Source organism: Rhipicephalus sanguineus, chromosome 11 (assembly GCF_013339695.2).
Source record: "Rhipicephalus sanguineus isolate Rsan-2018 chromosome 11, BIME_Rsan_1.4, whole genome shotgun sequence".
Taxonomy (NCBI): domain Eukaryota; kingdom Metazoa; phylum Arthropoda; class Arachnida; order Ixodida; family Ixodidae; genus Rhipicephalus; species Rhipicephalus sanguineus.
In genome coordinates this window covers 37,472,161-37,495,683 of record NC_051186.1, presented here as the reverse complement: position 1 = coordinate 37,495,683, position 23,523 = coordinate 37,472,161, and the positions used below count along the sequence as shown (strand labels likewise).

General features: G+C 47.0%; 1 protein-coding gene across 1 annotated transcript in view; it reads right to left on the bottom strand.

Moving 5' to 3' along the window:
- Positions 1–85: 85 nt before the first annotated feature.
- The window catches only part of LOC119374951 (adenosine 3'-phospho 5'-phosphosulfate transporter 1), a 43,891-nt gene continuing 20,453 nt past the window's right edge, over positions 86–23,523 (bottom strand). Inside the window, exons 2-5 of the mRNA XM_037645147.2 lie at positions 10,228–10,444; positions 7,559–7,722; positions 3,864–4,139; positions 86–715 (exon numbers count right to left, since the gene is read on the bottom strand). Of these exons, the coding sequence (XP_037501075.1) occupies positions 92–715; positions 3,864–4,139; positions 7,559–7,722; positions 10,228–10,444 (1,281 nt within the window). The 3' untranslated portion in view covers positions 86–91. The remainder of the gene's footprint in view (positions 716–3,863; positions 4,140–7,558; positions 7,723–10,227; positions 10,445–23,523) is intronic.

The following is a 23,523-nucleotide window of genomic DNA, read 5'->3' as shown; positions in this document are numbered from 1 at the left end:
ACAACCTAGCAGTGAAGGGAGGAGATTCAGGAATCACTCGGGATGGGGGAGCAGGAGTTCCTCAAGTCAGCAATACTGAGCGCGAAAGAGATCAGGCAGCACGCTGGCGCAGATAGATCTTAGAAAACACGGCACCAAAGACGATGAGGACGCCGACAATGCCGAGCGCACCCAGCCGGTGTCCGTAAATGAGGCACGAAAGCAACACCGCCACTGCCTGCCGTATCGTCATGGCAATCACGAAAACAACAGGTCCGAACTGCGAGATGGTGTGGAAGACGAAGAGCTGGCCCGTGGCGGAGCAGATGGAGAGAAGCAGGCAGTCGTAGAAGAACGCGTGGAAGCGAAACATGAAGCGCAGCGAGGCTGCAAGCGCGCCCTGCTGGAGCAGCGACACGAATGTCAGCAGGCACGAGAAGAAGTTGACGCCGCACATCATCTGGGCCGAGCTCATGCGGTACGTGCGGAACAGCTCAGACTGCCAGTTGGAGGTGAAGCTGTCGAGTACGAGGTAACTGGCGAGGATGATTAGCCCAGAGAGGCTGCTGCTCGTGGGAGACGAGGAGGAGCCTCCGGATGATCGGGAAAGGAGGAAGAGGCCCATGCCGACCGAGATGGCAAGGGCGAGCAGGTACTCGTGCCAGTCATAGCTCTTGCGAGACACCAGGCGTCCCATGAGCATGACGGGTATCACTTTGGACGCCTTGGCCAGCACCTGTGAGGACAGTGCAAATTTCGCGTCACGTGCCTTGTGGATAGTAGTGGTCTTGCTTAGCTAAACGTACAGGAGGTGCCAATACAAAATGCTACATCTTGCTACCATTCGAGACTACTAGCTGGCCTTCGTTGTTGTTGAACTGCAGTTAACAAATTTCAGACAACTAGGTTCACTGACAGGTAAGCTAGTTGTCTACCAATTAGTGGGGCCTCATGCAGCCCCACAGCAACACATTGAAAAAAAAAAAAAGGGAAAGTCCCCAAAGAATAATCGTCTCCTGTCTTTCATACCTTCACCTTATTTTAATGCGCAGCACTTCCAGATCACAAACTGAATGCATGCTATCAGCACGAGATGGTAGGAAAGCAGCGGGCTCCAAGTTTTCCAGAACGGAAACACTGGTAAGGCAGGAGATTATTGTTTTAGGGACAAGATATGCTGCCAGGAATGTGAACATTTATTATAACACAACTGCTGTGCGAGCATTGACTGGTTGTCTCCTGTGTTGTGAAGACCATGCAGATGGGTGTGTCAGCATGAAAAAAACGCTTACCCCTTGTGTGACGACTGCTCCACCATTACAGTCTCGGACCTCACTTACTAGCACTTAGCGACTACTTAGCTCTCTCGTCAGTTCAACTTTAATGCAAACAAAAAGGACAACTGGTGGCCTTGAATGATATTAGATGATCGCTTCCATATTTCTCCTTGTTGTACGTAAGCTGTTAAGTTTCAAACCACACTGAACTTTACCGTATGTTACTGATATTGTGTAAATAAATAAACTCAACACCTTCATTTTAATTTTGTTATGTCTTGCAAGTTCCTTTCTTAGCTTATTTATACAACTGTTTTTCTCACAACATTGTTGTTGAACCTACCAACACTACAGAGAAATACAGTAAAACCTCGGTAATTTGTACTCGGTTAATTGGGAATCCCGGATAATTTGTATTATTTGCGCGGTCCCAAATTTTTACATGTAAATTTAACTGGATAATTGGTGCGGCCAGTCTGCGACTTCCCGGTTAATTGGCACACTTGGCCGCGACTTCCAAGATATGCAAAGGGTGTTGCGAATCTCGGAGGCTGTAACTAAAACATGCATTTTTTTTTTTGATGTACGGATCTCGAAGGCCATGTTTTTTTTACCGGAAATACGTCGTAGACGCCATGTTTTAGCAATTGCCAGGCGGCGATGCGTGCGATTGCGATCATGATCATCATCATCTCAACAGCGATGTTAGCCACTCTAGCGAAGTGAATGTTTTGTGGAGTCTTTGTGCCATTTGGATGTCGGCTGGCGAGCATTGTGCGATTCGGTGCGACTGCTCCATTTGTCTCCTGTCTCCGCTTGAGTGTCTTCCCTGTGAATTAGTTGATTGAGGTGTGCTTGGAAGGAAGATGCCGAAGTACAAGAGCTTGTCCCTGCACGAAAAGGTGTGCTTAATTGAAGAGGCCAGCAAGTCGACGGCGTCGAAAACGAGAAGAGGCAACCTCCGCTGAGTTTGCTGTCACCGCTGTCACTTGCCCGTTTGATGAAGAAGGGGAGACTCTCTGCGCTCGATATGAGGCTTTGCACGCGGACGAGGAGTGCACTCCAATCGGATTCTCCGAGTACGCAAATGTCGAGTGCACAGTGCAGACGTGTTACGCCGACATCGACAGCGAGATAGCTGCGAGATCGACCGATTCGGCCTCTAATGTTGACAGCGATGACGAGCCCTCCCGAGCACCCCCTTTGGCGGATGTCATCGATGCCTTGAGTGTTGTGCGCAGCTTCGTCGAGTGCAACGGCGGCGAGGCTGAGATGCTGCGCCTCATTGACAGGCTGGAAAATATGACTTTCAGTGCTGGGAACTACCGAACGCGTCAGTCACGCATGGAGGAATTTTTCTCCAAGTAGGCTGACTCGCCACAATAAAGGTGTGACTTCCGTACGTCACGTTTTCTGGCTGATTTCTTTGATTTCGCGTTGTTTCGGATAATTGGGAATCCCGCTTAATTGGGATATTTTTCTCGGTCCCGAGGCCTTCGAATTAACGAGGTTTTACTGTATAACGCAGTCACTTTTGTTAGGCTCTTTTATAATGCATTTCTCTGTCATATTTCTTTACACTACTGCCATATATTAGTAACAATAGTAAGCGTTAGTTGTTACGCAATCTTGGCACAAATCTGATGTCGTCTTCAGCAGGCCATGGAAATACACCTGGGCCAGTTTGCTTCATTAAATTTTTTTTTTTACAGAAGCTTCATATGTTTCATTCCGACACATCAGTAGTATACACTGTCAGCAGCTTGTCATGCTGCAAGTTCAAAGATCATGCCCATCTGCTCCGGCAAAATGACTGAAGATGCAAAGTGAGATGGCACACCAAGACCACTGAACTTCTGGCTACAATAAAGAGACGTTGGGGCATCTCCTATTTGATTTCTTTTCCTGCCTGGTTTTCTTGCATCTCCTATTTTATTTCTTTTCCTTTCAGACGCCACCTATGAAGAACTGTCTGTAAGTGCGTCAAACGCACGCAACATTATTTCAAGGCACTCAATATTCAATTGCAACAAAAAAAATGTCACAATATGTTGATTTATGCATTTTATTGTAATCAATCTTAATTAAATTAGAATTAATTATATATTTATCCTGAAGTCATTGATGCTCTGCTTTTGCATAAATAGAACCAAATTGCAGGCTAGAAATACAGTCCAAATTCATTTTCAGTTGTGATCATTTCGAGCAAAGAAAAATTAGACCTTTGATGTAGCTCGCGGAAAGCGACACATCAAATGACTCGTCGAATATGGTAGTGCCTTCAGAAAAGTGATCACGTGCAACAGTACACTGCGAAATGATGTTAAATAAAGACACGTACATTACTCAGAAGGTTCAATTCATCCAAACCTTGACGTATCTTCCTCTTTCTGAGCTACTAGTCGACACAGCTAGCAAAAACAAGTGTTGTACACAACTGCGTACAAAATGTCTCGAAGGGTTGAAATGAAGGCGGTATATGCATGTGGGACGCAAATCTGTAATGACATATGACATGTGGGATGCAAATCAGTAATTACATATGACTGTATTACGTCTCATTATCGATAATCAGCTGCATACAGACGTGATGCAATATTTTCATACCTGTGTGGGGAAGGCGACAAACTTGAGCGCCTCGTACTGACACCAACTGCTCATGATGTTTGAGAAGGAGCAGTAGGAGTACTTGTAGACGGGTGCCAGGTGCCGCGGCTGCTGCGTGAACAGCAGGTACAGTCCACTCAGCGTGAAGGCCAGCACTCGGTTGACAAACACCAGGAACTGGGAGTCACTGAACCGCTGTCCATCTGACGGGAACACCTCGTAATACTTCTGTGTCATGATCTTCTCCTGTAGCACACCCCAGGTCAGGTAAGAGACCTGCGACAAAAAGGAAAGGACACACTTGCGATTGCATGCTGGCATCAATCCACTCTTTCGTTCCTTCTTCAGCTTTTCGTCTCTACTGTTAACTCTGTATGACCTGCAACATGTAAGCGCATACCACAGCGCTCTGCCAGGCTGGATAGTGGTGCCGATTGCGCCACGTTATAGACTTCAAGGAAAAGGGTTCAACTGTTCTTGCAGCGCACATCATTGCTCCATGCCTCCTTTCACCCTCTCTCCCTAAGCTTAGTGTGCAATGTCTCGGTCTTATGAAATTGAGAAACACACATGGTGGCCACATTTTGTGCGAGATATAAATCACTCGTGCTTCTGGAAATGAAAATTGCCGTCACTTCGAAATTTTGTGCTCAATTTATTCTTTATCTTTTTAGCGTGACAAAGAAAGCGTGATGTGCTGAACGAGTACAGCAGTGCCCTCCCCTTTCCCCTTTTAAGTTAGGGTAACCCAACACAGCAGTGGCGAATCCAAAGGGGGGACGGTAGGGGCGATCGCCCCACCCCAAAAGCCTGTGTTAGCGGCCCCTTGCACCCCGCCCTCCCTTGGGTGCCTGTTGTTTACCTCCTTGCCCCGCCATGGTGGTCTAGTGGTTATGGCGCTCAACTGCTGACCCGAAGGCCGTGGGATTGAATCCCGGTTGCGGCGGCTGCATTTTCGATGGAGGCAAATATGTTTGAGGCCCATGTACTTAGATTTAGGTGCACGTTAAAGAACCCCAGGTCGTCAAAATTTCCAGAGCCCTCCACTACGGCATCCCTCATAATCATATCGTGGTTTTGGGACGTTAATAACGAGATATTATTATTGTTTACCTCCTTTGTCAGGTTGCCTCGGCTACCACTGCCCAAAAGGGGGAAGGAGAATGTTGTCCCCACCCTCTACCATGCTCATCTCTCCGCCTTTTCTGCTTCCCTATGCATATTTCCAACTAAGGCTTCTTAGACGCCACCATAATCCCCTCTGGGGCTGTTGTAAATATGTGTGACCCCCCTAAAATGCACTGCCGAGGCGGCGATGTCAGCCTTTCTACTACCCCCCCTCCCCCTTCACCCGAGTAGGCACCTGGACCTGCCACTGCAACACAGTAGCCCTATTACATCCAAGCGACAGAATGTTTAGCATTTTACTCGGTATTACACTTAACCGCTGCATTTACCTGTTTCTCTAAGTTAAAGACATCCAGGAGAGCACATTTCCAGCTGAGCTGATTGAACAGACCACTGTGAAAGGAACGGCGGTGCCACGCCACCTGTCACTTGGAAAAAAAGATTGCCTCACATTCTCTTGTAGTAATTGCCGTAGGCTAGGTGTTTCAGCCTCAAACCACAGATGGTGCTGTTGTGCTTACCACAGAGAAAAGCTGGATGCTTCGATGGAGACAACATTATCACAGAAGTTCACACTGTGCAGGTGGCACTACTGCCAAACTTCTACGGGTGACATTTACCACAACCCTGGAAAAACAAGCACGGCATCAAAATGCATTCTCATTCAAAGTTTGAGCCCAATGGAGTCAGTAGCTTAGCCAGAAATTCCATTCGAATAAGGTCTTTTTATTCGTAATAGCATTTGGGATAAAGATAAAATACCAGCAGCAAGGGGCACTAGCATACAAGTAGAAATATTTGCACCTTTCAGGTCTCCCAACGCCCACGCACAGCTATTCAAGCCGTGGGCATGGAAAACCTTACTCACGTACCTGTTTACAATAACCTTGGGGAAGGAGCAAGAACAGGCACAAATGCAGCACTAGAAAGCAGCAGCTGTGCAGCTGCGCATGTAGGTTTTGACCTTCAGCATTCCACTACGCTCGGATGTGCATGCACTTTTCACGGGCCGGAAACTATCTCGGCAAACAAGAATGAGAATCTTTCACGAGAGACCAGTAGAGACAGTAAGGGCAAAGTTAAGCTAGAGCACTGCGCTCCAAAATGTCTATAATGTTTATGCTGCCCCACAGGTCAGGTCAGTGACATTAAAGGGGCCATGACACCCCATTTTTCATCATAATCTGTGTTATGCGAGTTAATTCCTGTGCGTTCGCAAATAAGCTGGCAAAATTTTAGCGCATTTGGTCGAGCACTTAATTTATAACTGAATATTTTTAAAACACGCAAGTGGTCCGAGAATCGGGCAACAGTGGCACGCTCGTGAGCCGTGACGTAACAAGCTGCTTGCCGCGCAAGCGTGTGCATTTCGGTGCACAGTTTTGTTCCTTGGTCAGCTGAGCATGCAATCGAGCTATTTCGGATTTGTTCAACATGGCAGATAACTGAACGATTTACAGCAGCTGAAACTCCATGCAGCACGTCACGTCACACATGCCATATGAAAATGGTGGTTGCTGGCGGTGGGCGGGGTTTATAGTCGGCAACATCTAGAGCTTATTTTGCACTGAAATATTCTTTTACAGGCCATTTTTCATATATGCATGGGCATAACAGGCCCTCTACTTCTATTTTTCGCTAAAAACCACAAATTGTTGGGTGACCATGTCATGACCCTTTTAACAGTTTAGCATCTTATTTACTTCTACAGTACTGATACGTATCAAAATTGCAAAAACTCTACCTCACGCATCTTTGCATGTCAGTGGGTGTGGTGGTTAGAAAACAATCTCGCCAATTTTCATTTCGTGTGGAAAAGACAGAGAAGCAAGGAAAGGCGGGGAGGTTAACAAAACAGATGTCTGGTTTACTACCCTGAAATGGGAGAAAGGAATAGAGGTGCAAACATAAAAACAGAAGGGAAGAGAGCACTAAACACACACAGACTTGCTGCCAACTTTAGGTACACAAACAGTTCACACAAGCAGGTACACTAGCAGCATGGTACACTTTAGGTATCGAAATACTGGACCTGGTATCATCGATATCATTGTCAAAATTTAAATTAAATTCTAGCGTCTTACGTGCCGAAAACCATGAAGGCTTGCTGTTGCGACGGACTCCGGATGAATTTTTACTACCTGGGATTTCTTTAGCTTGCACCCAGAATCTAAGCACACAGGATGTTTTTGCAGCACATAGCTACTGAGATCAGACGCTGGCACACCATTCATGAAATCAGCTAGTACCTAATGGGCCCCTTTGCTCCCGCCTGCTGCCTAGTTTTCCAAGGAGAGAGCAAGCGATTTTTGGCTGTCTTTGACTCGGAGTTGTAAATTCCCTGCTACACATTTACAGAAGCCTTGATTACAGATTGGCAGTATTTTCTGACTACACTGAAAAAAAGTTGCAGGGCCCCTTTCAAACTTTTTGTCTTCGCAAGCAGAAGGGCAAGCATATGAATATGACTATACTTTGTGATGTTATCCCAGAGCAGCTTAAGTTCAAAGTTGCTTGAAGGGGCTTATTATAACAAGCTCGTCTAACGTTGACACGAAATCTCTCACCTGCAGACCCAGAAAACAGTAGGCCAGTACGAATGCCTCGGACAGCAAGGAACGATTTGGTGGCCGGGGTGGTTCGTTGCTCCCTCCGAGCTCAAGGCTTGGCTTGGTGTCCGGCTCATGTCCCAGCACGAATAGTCGCAATACGCGAGCAAAGGGACCTCCTGCTACACGCAGAAGGATGGACACCCCACGCTAGTCAAAAACACATCTCAGGACATCTGTGAGATGTACCACACGACAAAAGGAGTGCACTTAAAAAGGTTATGTTTACAGACCCAATATGTGAGTGAGAGGATCATCCTGCAATGTTAGCACAAAGGATAGGCCAGCACTAGTCAAGAAGACAAGAACACATCTACAGTACATTCACTGCTATACACCAGTATGACATTCCAGATAAGGAAACGTCTACAGAACATCTACTGATGGACACCTGTTTGACATCCCAGATGTTAACGGTGTCTCAGAAAACAATAATTCTAGTCAACATCAAGAGCAAACAAGTTTGGAAAACTTTTCAGCGACAAGAAAAGAGAATCTTTGCAATTAAAATACTTTTACTTAATTCTTTATAATGAACACGGCATTAATAAAAGTTTGTACATGATGAGCCCATGCTACATAACGCAGTGAAATGACCGCGCCCAAAAAGCAAGAGAAATAAAGTGTTGCACATCCATAGTCGCAGATTCCCTTTTCTCTTGAACAATTCGACAGCAGAATAGTGCAAGTGTTGCCAGAACCACCATGCATATTTTTTCTCATCGCATTACCTGCATTTTAGTTGAATAACTATAACTCCCTGTTTGTTAAAGTGTTTTGGATGATGTCTGAGCAATCGTTTTATAATGTTTGATTTCAGTTTTAACTTCAGTTTCTTCAATGTTATCACTTTTGTCATTGTTTGATACCCCTTCAATAATGCCCAACAGTATGACGTAGGTTCCTGAATACCACTAAAGGAGCGTACTATATAAATTTAAAGAAAAAAGAATGCATCATTTCGATTTATTGGTTCCATAACTTATTTCAGAAAGTCTTGAATCAACAAAAATTCACTACTCAAGAATGTGTAGCGTGATTCACGAGACTAATCATTTTTCAAGTATCCGCATTTCTGTGAATCCTCATCTTATTTGTATTTACGGCCATGTTCCACAAACTAGCTTGCTGTACAGCTAATGTGTTAAGTAATTCCAAGCAGCAGAGCTGTTAACACCGATGATATCTCGGAGGCACAGTACATGCTGCACACAAATTTTAGACTTTTCAGAAAGCTACCAGTACACTTCAGATGGGCACTTTTTAACTGGAGGCCATCTGGGAACCTACAGGATGATGCCATTAACTGGCTCACTTGACTGTAAATACGCTATTTGTGGTACAAGGCTGCAAGATCCAATGCACTGCACAATCACACACCTTCCATAAGATAGATATGTCATAGCATATTAAAATAGTTTCATGATACACTCTAATGTGCCAGTCGTAACCAAACGCTAAAATTGAGCAAAAAAAAAAAACACTGGTGAGTCAAGCATTATGCCTGTATATAAGCAAACCAATGAATAGATAACCGAGTAGTTGAACTGGATTACCGTAAAAATTCCTAGCTTGCCTGTTATGATTCATACTGTCTTACACAAATGCAACAATAACCCATGTAGACCACCTCACCATTTTCATCTGTTTCGATATAATGTTACATTAAGAATGCTATGTACTCACAATCTTAGCAAAAAGCACATTCCTGCGTACAGTGTCAATTTATTTAGCGTTATGGTCTAAGTTTGCTGAAAGAGCGGCTGGCGGTTTTCTTTTTTTTTTTTTTGGCGATCGTAAACTAACATATGTGCGCATCTACACCACTCTTTATGTAACGATCGGCGCTGTAAATTGTCAGTAATATATGGCAGCTAGCAGGACGCGCGGAACAGCTAGCGAAAGCACAACTAGGTCTTCCTCTGACAGCTGCTCTCGCACGCGCCTGACCGCGCGCATTTATCGCGCCAGCGTTCCCGGATGAAAAGCGCGCCGGCTTGAAAGACATATATGGTAAAAGGCCGAGCACTGGCGACATTACACTGAGGGTGCCGATTAAATGCGGGGACAGGCGCATGACTAATGCAAATGTATGAATTCATTAATGCGTGTGTTGTAAGCTAGCACAGTGAAGGGAGAACTCGTTGCTACCAGGAGAAAGCAACCAGTGCCTCTACATCGCTATGCAGGGAATGCTCGCGTAAGCGAATTGCGAAAGCAAAAAAAAAAAAAAATGCTTAGTTGATATGCTTCGTTGCAGGTCTATCATCTCGGCGCTCGTAGCGCTGAGAACGAAATTTAGGCACCCAGGACTTCACCTTGGAAGTTACGTGCAAACGGTAGCAAAGGCTGCAATTAATACATAACCTTGACGTTTGCGCGCATATGGATGGTAAAGAAACGTCGCTCCAATTGCCCGCGTTTTATGACTTAGCTGATAGTGTGAGCCGCGAAGATAAGAAACGTCTCGCCGGGTGCGCTTTTCAGAGAGCTGCTTTTAGCATCGTCACCTAGTGAGACAAATAAGTGACGCTTGGCAAAAGCGAAAGCATAGTGACATTTGAGGCCGGCACGCCAGAGCTTGGCATGGCCACGAGTTGCCGGCGCCAAAATTAGTTTCTACTTGCCCCTGTTCTCCAAGAACTTGCTCCTCCGCACGTAGCATATGAGCAGGGCTCCCGGTCCGATGATGGTCGCGTAGCCGAGCAAATTGACCAACAGTCGTAGTAGCCAGTTGTTGTCAGTCCGCCAAGACACTGCTGCTGTCGTCGTCGCCGCTGCCGGTCGTGGAAAATACGGTGGCTGGAGCCATGGAGCGGCTGCTAGCGAAGTCTCACTAGCAAACTATTGTGCGCACCCTACGCGGCCTTAATTGTCGACGTTCATTTCATGACAGCTGCTACGCGCGCACCCGCTTCCATTTCCATCGTTTTTCCTCGATCTAGTAGTACACTGCCTTGACCGCGCTCCAGCCTGCACGCTCCTCCGTTTCTTGAACAGTGGTGAAAGACCCTGAAAACGAAACAAAACGAAACACGACAGCTGCGAACAGGGTCGCCAACAGCGCTGCGCGCATCGCGTCAAATAGAGCTACAGGCGACAAAATCTACCGCTACCGACGAATTACCTCGCAGTCTGCGGGTTTGAGGCGTTGTTTAATTCCTAACAGCTGGCTCACTTCAGAGAAGTCCTTGAATAGAGGCGAGAAAGCGAGTTTATCAAAACATGGCAAGCGAGAAGCACAAGTGTGCCGATGCGTGCAAGGCCATCGCCAGCGACGGCGTTGGCGCGAGCTTTGCGCGGAAAATTTGAACCAGAAACTTCAAAACCAGAGTAGTCGCAGTCGCAGTGCTCATGGGTCAGCAAAAAAATTGCAGCTCACTCAGACTCACTCAAAAAATATATTTTGCTCTGACGGCTCGCTCGGACTCAGTCTCACCAGAATATTCCTCAGCCGCACTCACTCGGACTCAGACTCACTAGACTTTTTCTCAACCGGACTCACTCAGACTCAGCCTTACCAACATATTACTCAGCCGGACTCACTCAGACTCACTGCTTCACCCGAGTCTGTAGTGAGCCAACTCATGAGTCCGTTGGCGTAAAATTAGCTTTTTCGATCATGGTGTCAATCCTCTTTAACGCCAATATCTCACATAATCAGTGCTCTACGATACGCCCTTTAATCTTGTACCTTCAAATACAAATACGAGTTATAATATATCATGCTTATCATATATTGATCCAGTAAGGACATTGTTATGAAATACGCGACCCACACGAGATATTCTTATCAAGAACTTCCCATGAAAGAGGTTGCGGGGGGAGGTCATGGCACCCCATCCCATAACTCGCGCATCTGATCAATAATAATTGAGGTGACGCATTCATGCTAGTGTGCTGAGATATGTGAATAGACTTGAGCATAAATGTAAGCCGATATAAGCGTGATAGTAATGCTGAAGATGAGTAGATAGGACCATAGGTCGGCAAGAAAAGGTGAACTCACTCGGACTCACTCAAGAAATATATTTTGCGCTTAGGCCTCACTCGGACTCAGACTCACCAATATTTTCCTCAACTGGACTCACTCGGACTCAGGCTCACTAAAATTTTCTTCAGCCGGACTCACTCGGACTCAAACCCACCAAAACTTTACTCACCCGGACTCACTCAGACTCAGCTAGACTCACGGCTCGATCTGAGTCTGAGTGAGTCGACTCAGAGTGAGCTTGCCGACCTATGGCAGTGCTTATGGCCATAGGTCGGCAACCTCACTCATGAGCTGACTCAATCAGACTCAGATCGATTGTGAGTCTGAGTGAGTTCGGGTGACTATATAAATATCTTGCTGAGTTTGAGTTCGAGTGAGTCCGGTTGAGAAAAAAATTGGTGAGCCTGAGTCCGAGTGAGCCCTAATCCCAAAATATATGTCTTGAGTGAGTCTGTCAGTGAGCTCCGCTTTTTTGCCGACCTAGAATCCTATCTACTCAACTTCAACATTATTACCAGCCTCATGTCGGCTCACGTTTATACTTGAGTCTACTCTGACTACTCACATATATTTCGACGCACTAGTGTACATACACCACCTCAATATTAAGATGAAAGCCTTTAATGTCTCATACTCGCGGCGTCCGCCCGTGCTCTGGCACGGTGCCAGCTGTGGCCTCTGCCCCTCACACTCTCTCGAGCAATCACGTGATGGCACGGCGGCGCATAGCAACAGTGGCGCGTTGCTCCTTCCAACGCGCGTTGCGCAACTGTTGCGCAACGCGGCGGCGGCGTCCGGCGGCAGCGTCCGTCCGTCCGTCAACGCGCAACTGTTGCGTGTTGCTCCTTCCAACGCGCGTTGCGCAACTGTAGCGCAACGCGGCGGCGGCGGCGTCCGTCCGTGCCCTCTCACACTGTCTCAGCCATCACGTGATGGCACAGCGGCGCGCGCGGAAACGCTCCTTCGTCCGACATCTCGTTGCAGCAGTCGAGTTAGTCGGATGGCGCCCAAGCGGCCCGGTGATGATTCCAAGGCAAGCGGTTCGGAGAAGCGCCCCAAGAATTTGGATTCCCTCGATACAATGGCATAGTCAGTCGAATGGCCACCACAGGCTTTCGCCGAACACGCTTTGGAATTTACAAAGTGCTCTTCAATTTTTTTATTTATCAGAGGCGTGAGTAACGGATGGGGGGGGGGGGGGGGCGAAGGGAGCGTGCTTTGACCGCCGCCCGGAAACTCTCACGGGGAATAATTGATAAAAATATCTCGTGTGAGTCACGTCTTTCATAAAATTTCCTGATTGGATTGCAACCATGATAAATCGCATTTGGAATTACGAGATAAAAAGGCGCCACGTAGAGCACCGATTATGTGAGGCAGTGGCGTTGAATAGCATTGACACCACTATCGAAAAAGCTGAATATACGTTAACGACTCATGAGTCGACTCACTCAGGCTCAGGTCGGGCCTTGAGTCAGAGTCTGAGTGTGTCAGGTTGAGTAATATTTTGGTGAGTCAGAGTTCGAGTGAGCCTCAAGCGTAAAATGTATTTCTTGAGTGATTCTGAGTGAGCCCCATTTTTTTTCCGACATATGCTTATGGCTGCGTTGTTGTAGCAAGCTAGCTGCTACTGTTACGATCACTAAATATGTATAAATATAGAACAGGTTGAGCTATCAGCCAGTTAATGAGTTATACGCTCGCGTGTGTTTTAAAACACTGACTGATGAGCGGCTTGTAAGCAAGAGACGTTTAGAATATTGGTTTGAGAAAAGGAGTAATGATATTGATAAAACAGGAGACGTTAGCCGTAATAACGGTTATGTTTTAAAAACCAGAAGCCTGTCCTATGCTTCGTTCCCTTTTTTGTAGCGTCTATCCTCTTCCTCTTTTCACTCCCTTTTCCCAGAGCAGGGTTGCCAGCCGGTTTAAGAATTGGCTGACCTCCCTGTCTTTCCGCCTGTTTTTACAAAGCAGATACGAGGGTCCTGGGCCAGCTGTCCCCAAGCGAGTCTTCCCGCTTCTTGGACCCCCCCCCCCCTCATTTCGGAGAACGGATTTGACACCTACACCTGCCGTCTTCTCCCCGAACTGGGCGCTTCGGCTGGAAGGTGGCAGCTACGCGCGGGTCTCCTCCGTGGAACGCGTATTTGCAACGAGTTTGTTTTTGGTTAAAGCTGGTGCCTTTGTTCGTAAAAGGATTTTCAGTTCCCCGAAGTGGCATTGCCCCCCCCCCCCCCTTTTTCTTCCGAACTGGTCGGACGTGGAGAGTGAGGGTGCAGTGGTCTCTGGTATTGTTATCCTGGGGGCGGTGACCTATGTGTCGAAGAGACCGACCCTCCAAAGGCATGCATGTTTGTGATTGGACGTTTGCTAGTTATGCAGCTTTGTGATTGGACATTTCCAATTAAGAAGTTTCCCTATCTTGGAAGGAAGCGTATTTAAGGAGCAGCAGAGCGTCTGCTCGGGACGGATCGATCGGACTAGATGTCGTTCTGACGATCCTGTCCTCTATGATGTAAATAAACGTCTGTTAAGTTTTCCTCAACGCCGGTCTCTCTGCCTCGGCTTCCTGCTGTTCTGGACATCCCTGGGCCTGCGGTACGACTCCCGCCGCTCAGCTCCACGCTACCCCCTGAGTCCGCGTCGGCCAACGTCGCCTGCTCGTAACACTGTTCCTTCCTTCCTTGAACGGAAAAAAGCAAGAAAAAGAAAGACAGTTGGGATGCTTGATCGTGAATAAATGGAGTAATAGATCATTGTAACGAACAGGATGGGTGCCTCCACCCCGCGTTTCAAAGAATGTGCTAACTAAGGTCATCATCACCACCAACACTACCATAGCTAGCTGTGCGCAGGGCACAGTTTTACCTCAGCTTGAGCACTGGTCCAAACCGGAGCGATGACACCGGCAATTGCACAAATGGGACCCGGAAATGAAGTTCCGCATGGCTTGTAAATTAAAGTGACATATCGCAAGTGTGATTCACCGGATTCGTCTTGGGGTGGCCTTCACAAAACGTTATGCACACCTCATCGGCTGCATTGACACCGGTCCCAATTGTGATCAATGTCAAGTGCCAGAAACACTTGAGCACATATTTTCTAACTCCCCAGCATACGCACGTGACCGAGAGAAATTGGTTTCCGCTACTGAATGATTGAATAATAAGTCATTAACTGATGAGATGGTGTTGGGCCCTTGGCCTGACGCCCACACAGCCTTCCTGCAAGGCACTGAACTAGATGCACGGCTATAGCATTTCGCCCATTTGACGGGACTGCATATACTGACCTCCATAACTTACCATCGTCATTCATCACTCTTTTTCCTCCCCTTTCCCCTCCCCCGGTATAGAGTAGCAGGCTAGAGCATACTATCTCCCAAGCCGACCTCTGCCTTTCTGTAAATAAACCTCTATCTCTCTTATCTCTGCCCCCCGCCCCCTCCTCATCACCCACAACCTCCTTGGACGATGCCGTAAGAAAACATGCTTCGCCACAGTTGCAAAGATGAAAATGAAGCAATGACGTGCTGCTCAGCTGCCTGTCCTTGGTCCCCTGTTTCATGGGTGTAAAGCGGGGGACAGACGGTCCGATTTTCCATGCGATCCGACGGCCGACGCCGCGGTGGGAGAGAGGGAATGGTGGCTGTACGATGCTCTGAAAGGTCACCAATCCGGTTTACCCCTACGCCGTGTCGGACGTCGAATCGCATGAAAAATCGTACCGTCTGTCTCGCCCTTAAAGGTGACAAGTAATCCGTTCTAGGAAAGCAACATCAAGAATCCTCGGCCGCCATTGTCCTCAAAGACCTGCATGGCCATAACATGCACATTAAACAATGGCGGGACACATCCGAGCTTGCTCGCCAAGCTTCTTAGGCTCGCGCCTTGTCCTCACCTCTGTGACCGTTGCCGCTCCGCAGCATGAACAGCAGCAGCGCGACGGGCTCGCAACGCAGCAGCAGCTCGGGAAGATCTCGCCTTGCCAATAACTAGCCAACACATGATGTCACGTTACGCTCTCCGATGCGTATCGTACGACTGCAAACGTCCCACCACCATCAGGGGCACTTTTATCGATGTTGCCTTCTCGAACTTTCCATTGCGTCCCATCATCCATGACCCCTTGGCAACATACTTTACTGATCATAAAGCAATTATCTTTAAAGGGAAACGAGTCCCCAAGCTCATCGAGGGACGCCCTTCTTGTACTTTACAAAGAACATCTCTTGTGTATATGTAATGCATATAGTTCAACCATCATAAAGCAATCATCTTTAAAGGGAAACCAGTCCCCGAACTCATCGAGGGACGCCCTTCTTGAACTTGGTAGGTAAAACAACATCTCCTGTGTATATATAATGTTTATAGTTCATCCAAATGTATATATACTTCATCAAAATGTATATAGTGCATCCAACCCTAAATCTAAAAAAACATTGTGGATGTAATGTATGTATAACAACGTTGTCACGTCTATATATGATGGTAGAGGGATGTGCACGGAGCATTCGCGGGTTACCCGATCATCTCCGAGCAAGCTCCTCTAACATCATTCACTTCGTGTATATGGCGGTGAATTTTTTTTCTTTTGGGGGGTGGGGGGGTGGGGGGGGGAGGCACTTGCTAAAGGTCTTGACATTTGAGACAAAGACATATTTTTATTATTTATTTTCAGTAAAACACCCCCTCCCAATCCAAGTTATGTGGGGGGGGGGCGCCCCTAGCCCCCCCCCCTTGCTACGAGCCTGAACTGAACTGAACTTTATTTCCAACACAAAAAGTTGGGGGTTCCCCAGGCAAAAAAGCTGTTGAAAGACAGCTTGAAGGGACCTGGGGGACCGTACAGGCAGCAGCGAATAAAAAGTATAACTAATACAACTAGGTATAACTAATACAACTTGATACGACTTATACAACTAATACAACTTGATCAGATATAATAGCATCGGTACACAGGAAGATAAATATAAGAAGATACAAAATGCACAGATACAGCGAAATGAATGTTACAGGGAAATGCACAAGAAATTAAAATGCACCCATATAGTTAGGAAAACTGCACATACCGAAAATGCAAACGCTGGAACATATAAAAAAAATACAATGCAAGAATAATGGTGCAGTGATAATAAATGAGATTATGCTGTAACGGCTGTACAGTCGTTTAATAGGAAAAGTCTTATTTGTTTTTTTTTAAATCTGTGGGGTGGGATATCAAAATTTATTTGTGAAGATACACGATTTATTAGTGCAAGTATCTGATAAGTGATGGCTGACCTGCCATAGTTTGTACGTGTTCTTGGTAATGGTGTCTGTGTATTACGTAGTGGATAACGTCCTGATGTTGCATGTGCCATTTCTATCAGATTATGTTTCTGTGTGTGCAGGAGGAGTTTATAGTCGTATAATTTCCTTGCTTTAAGCAAATTATACTCAAGAAATAAAGGATTTGTTGGTGGTGGGGCTGACTTCCGGCGACCACAAAGAGAACATCGTCCACCTCCAAGCCATCCCCAAGGCTTCAAGCCCGGGCAGGAGGCGGCCCCATCCCGACGAGGCAGAAATGCTCTTGCCCGCTTCTCTCCGCTCACAGCCTTCACCTCCTCGCGCCCTCCTTTCTTCTGTCGTGTGTGGGTCATGCTGGTTAACCGTCAGCAAAGTACACGTGGTGCTGGCGTGCTATATTGCGTTACTATTAAATTTTGGTGCGTATACTGTTTCCTTTGTCATGTCATAATGGCGAGCAATCGCAAGAGGAGCTCGGTGGGGACGTTGTTCACAGAAGATTAGAAAACGAAGACTGCGAAGTGTGATGAATTTGGTAAGCAGTACTCGAAGCAAGCGACGGAAACTCTCAAGATATCACATGCTGCACGCCCATCCTTCAAAGTAAGGCGGTCATGACGAAAATGACAATGTTGAAGACCCCGTTCCTATAGGCACGAATCCGCCTCTTCAGGTAAGTTATCAGTATATCGCTATTTAGCCAACAGCCATCCACCTTTGTGTAACTTATCTTGAAAATCAAGTGGCTTTTCAATTACGTAAGGCATTCTTATTTCAAAAAGGGTGGATTGTTGGAAATTCATATTCGTTCAAAAAGCTGGGTCGTCTTCACAGGAACCTCTTCCTTGGTCGCTGTGTTTTCAGCGCTATGGCTTCATTGAATGAAAGCAGCAAGGCGGTGCGTCAACAGTCAACAGTGAAGTTTGTTCTTTTCTGCGAATTTCAGACGTGTGAGCGCATCGTCTTTTTCTTGTTGTTGTTCAATTAACTTTATTCTGGTCCAGATAGCTTCTTTTGTTCGTGTTTGTTTTTGGCGCAGCGCCGCTTCATCGTGTTGCCGCACATACTCAGCTCTGCTTGCCTTTAAAGTAAAGCATTTGTTTTCGTTGCCTGCATTGTCTATTGCAACTTTTTTGGTATTTTATTTAACCCTCAGTTTTTACTCGTTTTGTGTGTGTGTGTGTGTGTGTGTGTGTGTGTGTGTGTGTGTGTGTGTGTGTGTGTGTGTGTGTGTGTGTGTGTGTGTGCGCGTGTGTGTGTGTGTGTGTGTGTGTGTGTGTGTGTGTGTGTGTGTGTGTGTGTGTGTGTGTGTGTGTGTGTGTGTGTGTGTGTGTGTGTGTGTGTGCACTATACAGTGGTCCAATATGTACCACATTGTAATACGCGCTGTTTATTTTTTGACAGGTTCCTATTGCCGTTATATTTTACTCCTTAGCAAATAAAAGATTATTGTTTATCAATGAAAGAAAGAGGGAAAATATATTGGAAGGCAGAGAGGGTGGCCTGAGCTAGTACGCCCTGGCCTGGTATACTCTGCGCTGGGAAAACGCAACGGAGGAAAGAGAGTGATGAAGCATTATGATGATGACAGGAATAAGGGATCCGTAGATATTTCATAAGATATTATTACCAGCGTAAAGGGTACAAGGACGCTAATAAACATCTTTTATTATGCCATATACCAACGAGCCTCACTGTCCGCTTTACAGCGTATATACCGTTTTCATGATTGCAAAGCTAGCCTTACTGCGATGCAGTTAGCCCAATTACTGGCAGTATAATTAGTCACTTCTGGAAACATCGTCTTTGAGTTTGATTGCGCTACGATGCGGAAAATGTCGACTCAGCTCTCTTGATATAAACACGCATAATAGACACACGTGCAACTAGGACTTCGTCTCCACTTGAAGCGCGACAGGTGTCGCCATGAGGTAGCGCAAGGAAGCTTATTCGCGGATTATGAAAAGGGTCTGTTAGACCCTTTTCATAATCGGCGACTCTCATAATCATATCGTAGTTTTGGACGTTAAACCCCAACAGTTACAATTATTATTACAGTTCCGGCTGTACGCACGATTGAAGAGGTGCGCGTGAAACCTGTGGAGTACAGCTGCCGTTTATTCTAGCCGGGAGGCAAAAACTCATGTCACTCTATCTCCCGCAGATGCTTCTACCAATGGTATGTTTGAAGCCAGTATGTTGCTGTGCAATCTCGCATATGTGACCTAAAGGAAGAGATCACGTCAGTCCGCAATTATAGTATTATCGAGGGCTTCCACAATGTATATAACGGACAAACGGAGAAAAGATGCCGTCCCTACGAGTGCGAGCATAGGCGTGCGCAGGGTTCCCCATTAACGGGGGCAAAGGTTCGTCGCAGCGCCCCCCCCCCCCCCGCCGCCCACACACACACTCAGTCAATTTATGGGGCAGATTTTGCGCACCCCCCCCCCCCTCTTGGGTGACTAGAAGGGTCAATGTACGGGGCAAAATTTGCGCCCCCCCCCCCTCTTAGGCGATCGCCCTCCCCCCCCCCCCCCTTCCCCCTGTGCGCACGCCTATGAGTGCGAATGTTTTAGTTACTTCCTCCTCGTCTCTCTTTTACCTTTCTCGGGATTTCCTCACCCTCGGCCACGCTGCATGTTTCCGATACGACTTTTCGACCAGTGTGGTCGCCGGAAGTGCCTCCAATTTCTGTGCGCTTGAGTCGGCAGGCTTCGAGGAAATACGACCTGCTGCCGAATTGTCCATGGATGATGGCCACAGATGCTTGAATCTGTGACATCACCCAACGACGTGGGGCCCTCTGTGTCCAGTGGGCGAAGGTGCGAATTTTCACGCAGGCGCAAACGCGCACATGTGATCTCTAGCGCCTCTGATGGAAAGACGGGTTGAGATCAAGCACAAACAAGGCCTTTCAAACAATGAGATATCCTTGTTAAAGCACCTATCAAAAATGTCGATTAATCGATTAAAACATCACATCGAAAGCAGTTAATCGATTAAAAGCTCAATCGACGAACGATTAACGGCTAATCGATTACAAATTTTAATAGACCATACGCAAAAAGCACTTGATGACATAGTGCGAGCACCTTCGGCTTGCACTAATTCTTCGTGAACGTGGGCCTAACCATTGATAGACGAGTGCACGAGCTGCTTAACTCGTAGTTTCACGCAACGATCTTTCTGGCTGCTGTTTTCTTTTCGCACGCTTTTTTATTCCAGGCAGTTGACCCTGCTTTTCCAGCGACGAACTTTGCGCTCGCCAACTGCGTCGCCAGAGAAAGCAGCGTTGCTCCATCTCATCTGCCGTCGACGCGCTCGCGCCATCGGCCGCGTCGTCGAGAGTAGAGAGATGCCTCGGGGCGTTAGACCGCGTTGCTCGTGCCTGCTTGTCAGGGCAGGCAGGAGGGATCTTTTATTAGCGGTCCCTCTCTTGGGCCGACTACAGCAGTTTCGTTCCATCCGCAACACACTTCGCCTTTCGCGCGCGTGCCAGTGTTGCGAACAGCTTCCCAAAGAAAATAAAGGAACATCCGCGGGCAGATTTGGTCGTCGCGCCCGGCGTAATTAGACGTCCGAGTAATTGGGGCGACGCAGCCTTTTCCTCGAAAGCGGGCAAAATACCCGACGGCTTTTCGAGAGACGACGGAACGAGAATCGAGGGGTTGAGAAAAAAAAACGTAGGTGGAAAAGATGGTCGCGTTCGGCCGTTTCGCGCGATACGCATCGAATTACAGCGTACACATTATAGAGAGGCCCACGGCCTGCCCTTCGTGAAATACGACAGCAGCGCCTCGTACCCTTTTCCTCAACGCTTGTGAGCTCTCGAATTGGGCCCGCGCTGATGTTATTTCTAGTTGTATTTTTGTATCGATCACGGTGGAAGAGTATCGATCTCTTTGGGTTGGGGAGGTATACAGTGTCTCGTGACGTAATGTCTAGCCGGTCAGGAAAGGTATCCCGGAATGAGAGTCGCTGCGACTTTTCCCGATAGAAGACGAATAGGTAAAAGCCTGGGCACGCTGCGTGAATTTATCCCGTGGAAGCAGGAAATTGCGAGTGAGCGCTGCGCAACACGATTGAGGTAGAAAAAAAAATGAAAGAAAGGGAAGTATCATCTCAACACGTGATAGCCACGTGAGGGAGCGTGATCGGTTTTATCGCAGGTAAAGCTGTGCAGAGAAAGCTGACGCTAGTAAAACGGATACTTTATTCTGGACTGTGGCAGGGGAGTGCAAAGCCTGACTCGCGCTGACGTCACTGCGTCGGCAGTGCATTTGTAGGGGGTCACGATACTTCACCACAGCTCAGAGGGGATTATGGCGGCGCCCAGGGAGACGTCTTTGAAAAACTGTATAGGGAACCCAAGCTCAAGTTTGCGGCTAGGGTGCCTTGATGCCCGCGCGCTCCGCTGAGGGTGAGGACAGGCGCGTCGTCTGCTACGACGGCCGCCATTGCGAATCCCGCCGCCGCTCGGCAGCATGCGAAACGCACTACACAAAGCGCTTGCGGTGCGCGGATACGTCCCGAAATAAGTGCACGCTAGTGAGCTTTCTCTTTTTCTTTTCTTTTTTGAGGCTTGGGCAGCTTTTATTGCTGTTTTTGCCTAAATGTTTATTAAGGAAGCATGTAATTCATGTAAGCTGACGGCCTGTGCATGTGTTATGCGCTAGAGGTAGACGTAGACTCCGTTATGTTGAAAACCAATCCTCTTCCGTACGCCGGAAACGACAAAGTCTAAAGCCTTACTTAATTTTCTCGCAAGCTCTGCATTCCAAATACACAAACAATCGTTTAAAGTATTTGTATACATGTCAGCAGCAGCAGCAGTATGTGTATCTGAACACACACAATTTAGTGTTGCGAAGCTACCTAAGCGCGATTAAGATGGCTCATTTTGCTAAGTTTGCAAACAATTTACTCGTTTATTATAAATGGCAGCATACATATTGTACACAGAATAAAGGGCCGAGGGGAAGTATGGTGCGATTATCCTGCTAAAATGAAACGAAAGCTTCTTTATCATTATTGTTTCTTGCTCACAATCTGTAGCCGCTACTGTATCGGCACTCGAGTTGCACCTTGAGTCCTTATCAAAACGATGAATACGTTGTTGAGTAGTATGGCGTAAAACTTTGCATGCGCGCAGTATCGGAGCGTTTTTCCTTCTTCTTTTTGTATCTGCAGTTTCTTTTTCTGTATCTGCAGGTTTTCTCACATGCCCAATTGCATGCACATAACATTGAGTGTTTCCAATACTGTTTTACACTTTGTGCGGCAGATGCACGGCGTCGGTTATTTGTCTCTTTTATTAATAATAATATCTGGGGTTTTACTTGTCAGAACCATGATATGATTATGAGGCACACCGTAGTGGAGGGCTCCATGAATTTTGACCATCTGGTGTTCTTTAACCTGCACTGACATCGCACAGTACACGGGCCTCTAGCATTTCGCCTCGACCTAAATTCGACCACCGCGGCCGGGATCGAACCCGTGACTTTCGGGTCAGCAGCCGAGCTCCGTCACCACCATACCACCGTGGCGGACGTATTTTTAAAGCGAAAGCCTTAAATGCCTCATCAAACGCGAAATTTGACCGTCGGCGTCCAGCGTCTACGGCGTCAGCATACCACGACGTTGAGGACGAGGGACAAAAAAATCGTCACGTGATGACGTCACCATATGACGTCATCATGGCTTCACAAATTTTGGCGGGACGTCATATGATGCCGTTATCACATGACATCGTAGCTTGGTCAAAAGTGGGCAGATCACGGCGGCAGTGCAAAACCAGGTGAGGTGCCTCCGATCTTGGAGGCAATGCAAAATCGCGCTTTGTGCGCAAAAAACTGAGAAGAAGAAGATGGCTTTCGCTTTCGAGCCGTCTTAAGCGAACGCATAAGGGAGCCTGCGAGTTTTTATTTCATTAACTGGTTTTTCATGACGTACTCACTGTACAACTTGACTTAGTTTCTCGTATTTTTAGCTGACATAGCGTGTCTACTGTACACAATGCTTCCCCGTCTTGTTCTTTTCATGCGTCTTCCTTGTATAGACGCTTCGCGAGAACTGTTTGTATGCGCATTCCTGTATGAGCCTTCAGGGCTTACATTATTAATAAATAAATTATGCTTGCTGAAAGAAATAAGATACTGAATGTGTGTGTGTGTGTGTGTGTGTGTGTGTGTGTGCGTGCGTGCGTGCGTGCGTGTGTGTGTGTGTGTGTGTGTGTGTGTGTGTGTGTGTGTGTGTGTGTGTGTGTGTGTGTGTGTGTGTGTGTGTGCGCGCGTGTGTGCGCGCGCGCGCGCGCGCGCGTTAATATCCAGTGTACAGGCCATTTATTTGTGCTCATTAATGCTGCGCTGACAGAAGCAATTACAAAACGCAAATTACACAATAAAACACAACTGCCACTAGTCGATTCACAGTGATCGTAAATGATTAAAAAAAACAGAAACTGTGTAATTATTTAAGACAGGACGAAAATGCAACCTTGAAACACAGAAACAGGGAAGGATAAAAAACATTTAACTGGACACATACATACATGGGTATCAGACCAGCACAGAAGGCGTACTTGAAACACGGAAAGGAATATAAAAAACAAGAACCCGCCGTGGTTTTTA